Source organism: Coenobita brevimanus, chromosome 18 (assembly GCF_032717465.1).
Source record: "Coenobita brevimanus isolate Jiangsu-jjx chromosome 18, ASM3271746v2, whole genome shotgun sequence".
NCBI lineage: Eukaryota > Metazoa > Arthropoda > Malacostraca > Decapoda > Coenobitidae > Coenobita > Coenobita brevimanus.
This window is the reverse complement of record NC_136971.1, coordinates 20,275,701-20,287,947: the sequence shown is the minus strand read 5'-3', so window position 1 is coordinate 20,287,947 and position 12,247 is coordinate 20,275,701. Positions and strand designations below refer to the sequence as shown.

General features: G+C 40.2%; 1 protein-coding gene across 1 annotated transcript in view; it reads left to right on the top strand.

Annotated features, from left to right (window-relative positions):
- Positions 1-12,247, top strand: part of LOC145391509 (ATP-dependent translocase ABCB1-like) — a 298,980-nt gene that overhangs the window by 242,601 nt on the left and 44,132 nt on the right. Inside the window, exons 22-23 of the mRNA XM_080266138.1 lie at positions 10,196-10,325; positions 10,836-10,947. Coding sequence (XP_080122264.1) covers positions 10,196-10,325; positions 10,836-10,947 — 242 coding nt within the window. The remainder of the gene's footprint in view (positions 1-10,195; positions 10,326-10,835; positions 10,948-12,247) is intronic.

Below are 12,247 nucleotides of genomic sequence, written 5' to 3'. Positions count from 1 at the left end.
GATAAAATGTTTGGGGCAATATTGTTAATGTTTTTGAGCCCTGCGAGGAACTGTTGCATCCCACGATGAGGGAGTGGGAGGTCCTCATGAGGAAACCTCTCATCATTCACTATCACGTGGCGTCACTACCTGACCGCCTTCAAGAGGTAATTGCCAGCAATTGTCTCTGGACAAGATACTGAGTTGCATTAAAGTGGCACACTTATTCTGATTTAATAATTTCATCCAATGATGTATTGTTTTCATGCAGTAATATTATATTCGTTTATACAGTTATTCGAATAAAACAGGAATGTTATTTACTTGTCGTATACACATAAATCATGTTATTTTGAAGATAACATTAGTTTATAATGTTATGAGAAGAGAGTATTTTGTCAGAGGAAATTAACTTACTGTAAATTATTTTGATTTTGTTCTATGCCTACCGATGATGAGATATGTTAAGTTGAAACATTATCAACATTAGAGACAAATATATGTTAGGCAAAAACAAACCCTCATAACTGATAACCATGTCGTCCCTGTATTCATTTTCATATTAGAAAACATGTCCTGTGGAATGATTGCTATGAATTTTCTTGGACAAGATAAAAGGAGATAAAACCGTTGTGAGATATGTACAAAGTACAAATGAGTACAAAGGAAACCAAACAAGAACAGACCTCATGATCCTTTCGAGGCTGTTTGTTACAGTGTACACTATGATTACGAGATCTAACTCTACATGCTGAAGGATAAGGATAGTAAAGTAAAAAAAGGCTCCTCCCGCCTCCAAACCCTCCAGTTAAAACTGGCAAGAAAAAGTGAGAAAAACTACCATGCAGCATGGAAAAACTGACATGGAAATTTCATAGGAAAGATTGAAAAGGAAAAGCTACATTCCATAATACATTATCTATAAGCTACCAGTATGAATAACCTGAAAGAGAAAGTAGTAAAGTAAAATGAATAATCGAATAAATAAATAACTAATGCATGACACTATGTACGGGTATGTTGAGTTGATGGGGCGTCTGCGGACACAGTGTGTAAATTGCACAGTGCACAGTGTGGATATTCGGGGGTGGTGCGGCAGCCTTGCCAGGCGCTATCAAGGTAGGCAGCAGTTAATCAGGCCACAACTCCGTTCATTCCACTGAGACTAGGAACTTTCCCATGCGGGGCAAGCACACAAGTCACCTCCTGAAGCAGTGACTCCTGGTACATTTAAAAAATCCCGATGGTGGCCACATAACTAGCAGAGACCCTCAGTGATCCACAGCCCATCACAGGTCGAAAGTATGAGTAATGATCGTTAACTCAGGGCTATCTGTATATATCCTAGCCTGTGCATATACTATATTTGCATTTAATAAAATGATCCAGGCTCTAAAAAACTAGAATAAAGTAAAGTAGAAAATTATACATACACAAGTGTTTTATTCAGGAGTAAACATATTAAGCTGGGGGTTAGATCCCAAATACTTATCCAGGTGACCTTTAAAGGTATGTACTGTATTACAATTTGCTACGTTGGAGGGCAATTTATTCTGTACATTTACAACTCTATTGAAGAAGAAATGCTTAGCGTCATGCAACTGGAATCGTTTGCCAATTATTTTATGCCCATTGCCTCTAGTTTAATTCGAGTGATCAGCTGTGAAGTATTTATCGACAGCCATGTTATCATGTCCTTTGAATATCTTGACTACTTGAATTAAATCTCCTCATATCCTCCATTTTATTAGGGTAAAGAGATTCAGGGCTTCTAAACGTTCCTCAAACGATTTATTTCTCAATCGAGGTATCATCTTTGTCATCCATCGCTGCACTCTTTCAAGCTTTTCTATATCCTTTTTATAATATGGCGACCAAAACTGAACGCAATACTCCAGGTGCGGGCGTACTAAGGAATTATACAAAGTGAGGACAATATTATTGGATTTATATTCAAATGCTGTGCCTGAATCCAGTCAATTTATTGGCTTTTTTCACAGCTTCAGTACATTGTTTGCTTGGTTTCAAATCGTTTGTTATTATAACTCCTAAGTCTTTTTCATGGTTTACCCTATCAAGTTGAACATTATTCATGCTGTAACTAGCTCTTACATTTTTGCTGCCAATGTTTAGCACTTTGCATTTATTAATATTGAAATCCATTTGTCAGACTTGGGCCCAGTTAAACAGTTGATCAAGATCTCTCTGAATTGCCTGCCTTTGCAGTGCTGTGTCTGCTCTGTTACCTATTTTAGTATCATCAGGAAATTTTGAAATCTTACAACACAATCCTTCGTCAATACCATTTACATATATTAAGAAAAGAATAGGACCTAACACTGAACCCTGCGGCACTCCACTTGTAACATTTATCCAGTCTGACTCTTTTCCATTTATTACAACTCTTAGCTTTCGTCCGGTGAGCCAATCTTCTACTCACCTGAGAACATTGCCGCTGAAACCATGTGCCTTTAGCTTCTGAAGGAGTCTTTTGTGTGGAACTTTGTCAAAAGCCTTTTGAAAATCAAGGTAGACCACATCAACAGATTTAGTCTCGTCGTACATGTTCAATATATCGTTGAAAAAGTCCAGCAGATTCGTGAGGCAAGAGTGATTATTACGAAAACCATGTTGCGAATCTTTAATGAGATTGTTTGTTTCTGTTTCACAAACTTGTCTCTGATAATAGTTTCAAGCAATTTGCAAACAATTGATGGTCATCTAATTGGGCGGTAGTTTTCTGGTTGGGCTCTGTTGCCCTTTTTGAATATTGGGGTTACGTTAGCAAGCTTTCATTCATGTGGCACCTTACTGCTCTTAAGTGATAAGTTAAAAAGTTCAGCTAAAGGCTTTGATATTTCAGTCTGTAGTTCCTTCAATACACGTGGTGCTAGTTTGACCGGTCCTGGCGCTTTAGTCTCTTTTAGTTTGTTTACTGCAAGCAGTACATCGGTGGCTCAACCGGTAGAGAGGTGGCGTGCGGTCCTAACGGACCCAGGTTCAAATCCCGGCTGGGGCGGGGAACAGTTTAAGGATTTGAATTTCATTAAATCAGGCTTTACTGATCTACCAGAAGACCCGCCGACATGTCGTAAAAATACCCCCGCTAATACCAATACACCAGTCCTGTATGAGACAGCCCTAGCATGTATTCAATATGGACGGTGGGTATTAGCGCCGAAGTGGTGACATGTAGAGGTGTATGGTATGTAGGAGGACTGCTGGGCCTTGATAGCAGGCTGTGAAGCCTATGCCCAGAGTCGGACACATAAAAAAAAAAAAAAATCGCTAACTGGAATGTCAGTGATTATGTTGCCCTCTTCTACAGGAATGGGGGAAACAGTGGGAATCGTATATATATTTTCTGTTGTAAATACTGACGTGAAGAAAGTATTAAGAATTTTCGCCATCATAGTTTCATCATCAGTGTGCTCTCCGTTATCTGTGGCTAAGGGACCGATTGATGGAGTTATTACCTTTTTGCTTCTTATGTAACTGAAAAATTCTTTGGGATTTGATTTACTGATACTTGCAATATGTGTCTCAAGGTTTTTCTTACTGCGTTTAATTAATTTTTTGGCTTTTAGTCGAAGGGCATCTTATTCATTTTTATCACTTTGACTCTGTTGTATTATAATTCTTATATGCAAGATTTTTTGCTTCTAGACAATGTTTAATGTCGGAGTTCCACCATTTGGGCTTAGAATTTTTGGCAGGCCTTCTGTTGCGCATTGGAATACATAACCTGATGGCACTGTTGAGAGTTTCTGTAAAGTATTTCCACACGTCATTGATACCTAAAGTTTCGACAGTGGGATGCCAGTCACCTGCACCTGCAATTGCCTTTAATTTCTTAAAATTAGCTCTCTTAAAGTCAGGCACTTTCTCACAACTGGCCTTGACACTGTCTTCACTGAATTTAATGTTAAACGTAACTGTGCGATGATCACTTGTACTGAATTCTTCTCCTACAATAACATTACTCACTACACATTCTGATGTAGCTAAGACAAGATCTAGGATGTTAGCTCCACGTGTTGGATGATTTACAAATTGATGCAAAAAACTTTCCTGCAAGTTTGTATATAGGTCTAACCCTGTGTGTGAGGATCAGGCTTTACCCCATTTTGGAATTGGTAAATTAAAGTCACCAAATATTACGGTGCTTTGCATACAAGATAGTTCGGTAATTTGATTGTAGATTTCATTATCGATGTTGAGTGGCTGACCAGGTGGACAATAAATTAACCCAAGAGTGATTTTATGACAAGATTCATTTCTAAGCTGAATATAAATAGTGTCAATGTTTTTAATACATGGCTTGGTAATTTCGACTGGATGAAATTCTGATTTAATATATAACAACACACTGCTCCCTGCTCGATTCTTCCTTTCACTACTGAAAATGTGATGGCCTGGTAAATTAAACTCTGCTAGAAAATCTCTCTGCTCAGTATTTAGCTACGATTCAGTTAACCAATGACATCGTACTCTTCAGTAAAGACGAGGGCTTCTAAATCAGAAAATTTATTACGTAGACTACGTGCATTTGCAAGGATTGCTTTAATGTGTTGTCCTTTCCGATGTCGGGAGCTTCCATTATTTATTGATTCCTCAGATCGTATGACATCTACGTTTGCCTCCCGTGATGCTTATTTTTTCTCCAGAAAAAACTAACGGCATCATTAAGCAAACGACAGAGACGGACAGAACCAACGGCATTCAAGTGTAGTCCATCGTTCGCAAATAGTGTACGCTGCTTGTAAAACTGGTTCCACATGTCAATGAACTCAATGCCTTCTTGTAAGCAAAGTGACTTGACTCTGGTATTAATACTAAATGCTCTGCTGAAGAAGGCATTCCCTGCATTAATCCCTGGGAGTATGCCTGAAAATAAAATATGGTTAGTTTTCTCCTTGTAGTGTCAAATCATCTTCCTGTACTTCTCCATCAGCTCCTCTGATCGGGTTCGCATGACATCATTTATACCTGTATGAATGATAAGAAGGTTGTCATTTTCCGCATTCTCAAAAACGTCATCCACAGCCTCTGTTACGTCATCTACTCCTGCACCTGGAATACAAAAATGCTTTAGTTTAGAGGGTGCCCGGCCACAAAGTTCCACCAACTGACCACGGATGATGGTCCCCCACAACCCATGCCTCATGGGGCTCTTCCTTCTACTTCTGCGAGAATCTGAAATCTGTTATATGTGGTTACCGGAATGATGCTCCTTTTTCTCACAAACCTGGCACCATTCCGCACTGGCTGGAAATCATTCTGTATGGTGGGAAGAGAAGTAACTACAGCGGGAGGAGGATGGTCAGCCTGGGTAGCGGCTGGCCGAGTAGTGGGGCTATCCTCTACAGTATATCCAATGTTGCTGGCAATGAACTCCTCCAGCACATCTTTTTTATGGGTCAGGCTCTTAATTTTAATTGTGGCTTCGGTCAGCTTGCCTTCCGAGCTCTGATGTAGTTTGCACATCCTGCAAACAAAGGAACGGTCCGTATAAATGGATCCGGTGAAAGTACTGGAGCAGGCTATGCAAATAATGTTCTGCGGCATTCTGAAAATCGAAGTTACTCTGAAGACTTATAAGAGAAACAGAATCAGATATTGCTGATTAGCACCTGGAAGAGATACTGGAACAATAATCAGTTACTACAAAATCTGTTAGTAAAACAATAACAATTTATGTATTTGTTACAGGTGAAGGACTCGCTGGTGGGGGGTTTTGCTGTTTAAAACTGTACAGGAATGTCTACCTGACTGGTTAGCGATGTACAGTTGCGAGCAGATGACTCGAGGCCACCTAGTTCACCAACATGCTGGTGTTTTATCTGGCAACAGTGGCAGCTGTGAACTTGACCGAGATTCAGTCAGGTGTTCGGGCGAAACAAACCCAGTGATAATCTGTCAGAGTGCAGTTCTAACTGGTCTCCAATCAATATCATCCAAGTAAACGTATTATACTGATAATGATTAACCTGTCATACACATGGTAGATATATTTATAACCATAATATTACAACACTGGCATCCAAATAGTGGTGCGTTCATTCATGTGAGACACACGGGAATCGGTAGTGATTTATTTTGTTCGACTATCGTCTTGAACCAAACAACCTTTACCAGTTTTCAAGAGATATGCCGTAAGTTTATCGGCTTCCCGGCAACCTAGCATTATTATAAAAAAAAAAAAAAAAAAACCGTCATGCCAGTCATCCCTCACCATTAACCTCACTTTCGTCGACCTCTGACTCCAAAGCAGGTGGGACAGTTAAAGGTTCACACCACAGTAGGCGGAACCAGGGGAGGGGGATGTGGGAGTTATATGGAGGGTGGTGGGTGAGGAAGGGTAGGACGAGGTGGGACGTGTTATAGGAAGGGGGTGAGGGTGCACGTGGTTGGCTGCGGAATTTAACGTATATGAGCATAGAGGTTGTAATAGGTTTGTTTTGACAGATAAAACCAACGTTTCTTTAATATTCAACTGATAAAGTCGAACAATAACTCTCTACAAATGTTTATCATCATGAACGGGTCAATTAGTTCCACCCCCATACGTCACGTCACGTGGTGCCTACGTCACAAACCAAGGTGGTGATGGAGCTGCACGCTCGGGATACCCGTGTGTCTCACATGAATGAACGCACCACTATTTGGATGCCAGTGTTGTAATACTATGGTTATGAATATATCTACCATGTGTATGACACGTTGTTCATTATCGGTATAATATGTTTACTTACATGATATTGATTGGAGAGCAGTTAGAACTGCACATTGACAAATTATCACTTGGTTTGTTTCGCCCGAACACCTGACTGAATCTCGGTCAAGTTCACAGCTACCACTGTTGCCAGATATAACACCAGCATGTAGGTGGACTAGGTGGCCTCGAGTCAACTGCTCGCAACTGTACCTACAGAGCATTTATCAGTAAACTGTTCCAGAGAAAGGAAAGCTCACTGTTACCTGGAATGGAGAAATAAAATTATACTACAATCTGAAATATAACAATACAGTCACAACACGGTTACCTGTGAAGAAATGGGAGAGATATTTCACTGTAAAAATTAGTGCAAGTAGAAAGAAAAAAAAATGTTGGGCAATAACAGCAAGACTTGCCTTTTGTCGAAAATGTAAACAAACGCTGCTCTCGTGATCCTTTTTTTTTACTAATTTATCGATTACAGTGATAAAATAATGGATCACTGGTATAGTAAAAAATCCTGTCTTAATCCATTAATACTAAATTAGTTCTGAGGCCAACTAAAAAAGTATACGGAGAGGAAATTCTTATTGTTTTCCGATGGTAACTCGTCCGGCCCTCTGGAGGGAGACGGCTGAAGTAACTGCGTATCAGAAACAAAGAGATGGCGCCAAGATAAAATAAAACTATTTTGTATGATACAAATTGTTTTTTTCTTACCCTAGAGCGGTGCAGATCACCGTCCAAAGCACTCTACACTCAGTCACAGAGAGTCACGTAAATAAACTGACTCTTATTCAATACCGTTTATTAAACAAAGCTAACCAAACACTCATCCACCAACAACACCCACAGACGTTGAACAAACCGTATTTACACTTCATGAACTACACTTAGTGACCAGACAATCAGACAGATCACTCACCTAAACTCAAAACTATCACACTATTGTAATCACACACGCAAAACACCGAAACAGGGCACTTAGCTGTGGGTATTCTCAGAGCGGACCAGAAGGACGTCTTGCTGGTACGGTGGTCGGAGAGATGAGTTGGAATCACCACCGTGCTCATCTCGCAGCTATATTGCACATGGTAAACATCCTGGCAATCGATGGTGAATGCCTGTAAGTGACACACAAATAAATTATGCAACATATCAAACCAACCATATGATCTTAAAGGTCGGCCACACTATTAGGCAGTGTCCGGTGGCACGAGTGATAAATTCGTCGTCGAACACTTGGCAACTTTGACTGGCTAACCAGCGGACAGCCAGTGCCGGTAGTTGAACAAAATCACCATACTCTTCCAGGTGGTTTGGCGCCGGGCATGGGCCGACGACCCTGCCATCCTCAAAAACTTTCATCTGGGTCTCTAACCAGACCGTTTTTCTGCACTCTTCTTTATTTTCTTTTTTACAATTGCAACAATATCCTATAATGAGCTTTTTTTTTTTTTCGTTTTAATTCACGGTGATACCGCAGTCAAGCGCTGCCGATCACCTACAGACTATTGGCTGACTTTACTGTCTGACTAGCTACTCAGCAGTGTGAACATCATCATATTCATGCCCGACAGACTGTGTCCGATGAGGGCCCAGTCCACCAGTCACTGCCCAACAGTTTCAATCCAGGGACTGACCAGCGTCAAGCAGTATAATTACATATTCAAATCAGGGAACAACCCCACGGCTGCCAGTGTTAATTGACACTAGTTACCCACTTGGTAACCTTTTCATTCCACTGTCTTCATCGCTGTCTCTTTCCTACCCTTTCCTGCAAACATTGTGGAGGAGGGATCGGTGTTGGTTAGGTGCAAATTAAAACTGGATATTTGTTTACCTAGTCCCTGTTTGATGTTACAAGACGATGTTGTATCCACCTCATGGACGTGAAAGTAATTAAGTGGAGCTGTGGGGAAGAATTTTAAGGTAACCGTCTCATAATATATGAATGTTACTAATTATCTGACTATATTTCTGCATTTCTAATGCAATGCACTTATAATGAGATGAACCCCGTAGGGGAGCATTGCCTACAGAGATGTGAGCGATACTTAAAGGGCTTTGGCACCCCTTCGGTCCCGAGCCAATTCTTTTCCGCTCGTCAACTGTCCCTCTTTCCCTGTTTTTTCCCTTGTGCTTGCTGTCCCTTCTCTCTATCTCCTTCTTCCTTGTGCTACAAGGTATTTCTGGCTTAGCGCAGTCTTCTCTCTTCCTATTTGAATATATCATGTTGAGATGAAAGGTAATAAGGCAACAAAGAGTTTGTTATTAATTTCCTGCCGATGCATTTTAGTACATATCTTGAGTCATTGGGGAAAATAACCGTAGAAATTGATGAAATAAAATATCAATATTAGATTCGTTAAAGAAAACATTGCCGGTTCCCTTCGTTTGAGGTCAACATCTATTAGTCTGATTCACTAGACTTCATTTCAGCAGCTTCGAAGATCATGAACAAAGGAAATTACCAACTGACATGCTTCTCTTCTGTGCCATGTTGCCAGCTACATTTTACAGACTGCTAACACTTATTACTCTTTTATACTCCATGTTCGTTCATTAAATACAGTAGTGTTCTCTATAAATTGTTTCCTGCTACTTATTAGTTATTAACCTTCATGAGATAATTTCTTCACCACCACTGAAAAGCTCAGCCAATCACGTTCCATCTGACACAGGCTCTAGGATTTGAGTGATTCATTCATAAAGGTACGCAGACTTACTACAAGGAACTGCCAGATGTCTTCATATACTCCAGTATTTTTTTTTTTCACACTTTCTACTTGCCCAGCTTGTACTTATAAACAGTTGAGAATCTAGATTCTAGATTACTTAGAACAGTTAATACAAATATAGCCATAATCGTTTTTCCATCAGTAATATTGGTTTCATTCTTGTGTGAAACAACTTTGTTGTTTTTATTGCGCTTTTTCGGGGAATCGGTTGACATATCTTAGAGAAGCCCCAGGATGCTAACAGAAGCACACGTGTCTAAGGTTGCCGACTCCCGGCCAAAGCATCACGCTATATGTGCTTATAAATATCTCTCTTGCTGTGCCATTTCTCGCATTAGCTACCGTATCCTCCAGCAGTTAACACTTTCAATTTCTTACGGCCCATAATTTATGATCCCTGACTAGTGAAGCCATGCAAGAACAACATGCGTTGTTCCCATCATCAGACATAACCATGGGCCAGTCCAAATATGACGAACTGTACTAGGCTATATTATTTATTAGGCCATGGGTTATGTACCACTGAATATAACACAAAGTAATTTAATACAAAGAAGGCCATTCTTTTTCTGATAATATATGAAGTAATTTATCTCTACTCTTAAGGAATGAACTTTACATGGACTCTTACATGTTCTCGTAGTAAAGGTAATGAGTGCTTATGTGGCACTCAGATATTCAAGTTGGCAAAAAAATAAATAAATAATTAAAAAAGCTCAATGAATAATCCAGGTACGGTACGTGTGTGTATGTGCAGGTGGCGATGGAGGCCATCACTAACATCCGCACAGTGGCGTCCTTGCACCGGGAGGAGCTCATCTCCCTCCAGTACTCCGAGGAACTCCGGGTGCCTCATGAAGCCGCCCTCAGGCAATGTCACATCAGAGGTAACACTTTCATTATATGTGAGTCTGTATCCTCTCTTTCCATCTTCCTCAGTTTCGTCTCCAGCAGTTGACGGCCAGCATTCCCGAGCAAACTCAGGATCAAAGCCTTCTCGTAATTCAAATTTGCTTTTGTAGGAAGGACGAGAGTGACAAATCTTTTAATAATTCTTGTTCGTGATGCAAAAACAAATCTTAGTAACCAGAGGGGAATTTTTTTGATTTTTTTTTCCGGAAGGACGAGGAAAATAAGAGTGCAATAATTGTTCATATCTTTATTCTCCCTACAAATCATGATCTGAACCGCGAGAGGGTGTGCCAGTAGTCTTTCCTGTGAGTTTGCGTACGTGTTTGATGATATTTTGAGCACGGTAAATTAATCAATGGTCGTGAAAATCTAAATCAAAAATAAAGTTGAATATTCTTTCTTTAATCTATTTTTTGCACCAGCAACCATTATTCAACAGTTGTTGATTTCAACCACTAAGGTTAATTTTACAATGTTTTGGATAGGAGTGACTTTTGGGTTGGCTCAGTCTATGCCCCTCTTCGCGTTCGCCACGGCCATGTTCTACGGGGGCTACCTGGTGAAGCAAGACGAGATAGCGTACCAGAGTGTCTTCAAGTGAGTCTCTCTCTCTCTCTCTCTCTCTCTCTCTCATGCAGATAATTCAGCCTGAGACACACTCAGTGTTGCCAGGCCATATTGACAAGAATTCAATAGAATTTGAGTAAATTTTGGGGTTATGGAACAATAATTTGGGGTAAAATTACCATTAATTAATCTGGAACTGAGCTACAAAATTGGATGCATGAGTAGCCTACTGCATAACGTATTTTATCACTTTAAGCTACCAAAAGTATCGATAATTAAGCAACTGTTATCTTGTTTATCATCATTTCCGTTACATCTTTTTTGTTTTTACCAAATCTTATTAACATACTGTGTTGGTGGTAGATGGAAGCGCTCACCATTCGCTCATTCGATGTAGTGCTACCCTCGGGTGACTGCCCTTTCCTCTCTTTCTTTTTTTTTCCTTCCTCCTCTGTTTTTCTTTCTTTCATTCTTTCCTCTTCCGTCTGTGTATTGGTAACTCTACACTGAGTGACAAGCCAAATGGTTTCCCGTACACCAGGAAACCATTTACTACCATATAACCAAATTATGGCTCCTGGTGGTTTAGCGGGTGATTAAGGCGCTCCAATCGGATTAAGCCCACTCAGGTTTATATCTAAAGGGTGGTTGGGGTTTATTGCTCACGTAATGCCACTCAGGGATGAGTGAGGCTGGTCACTCTCATCTTAAAAGTTAGGACCAACTTGCCTAGCCCCGGGCCCATACGCTTCTCATGGAGCAACACAAGATTAGTTGATGATGATGATGATTGTGATGATGACGATAAATTTCCCTATCATAGTTTTATTTTTCCCGTTGATTATGCTGTTCCTTCCCACTGTTGTGAAACTTTAATGGTACGATTTTCTGTTCCTGTTGTACACTTGAAGTCACTTTCTCATCCATCAGGTGTTAAGACTTGCCTCAGTCCGGTAGTTACAATACTCACTGACAAGAGCCTGGAAACAAGTTCATCACTCCAGTCGTCCATGTACGAATGTAATTTTTTTTTCTTTCTGTCGATCTCTCGGAGTGTTGTTGAGATGTATGTACAGCACAATTACTTATTATTTCATTATTCCTTTGGGTAGAAAAGGATTTTTTTTTTTTTACATCTCAACATGATTATTTGCCGCACCCAGACGGGGGCCAAATAAAATGTATATACAGTACCTCAGTGTCACTCACTGTCACTCACTTACCCCGTGAGGTACAGTACAGTTTCGTCTTGAAGGCCTTATGGAGAGGTTGTTGTGGGGTGGGCATATACTCGCACATACATACATAAATATTTACATACGTACACAGA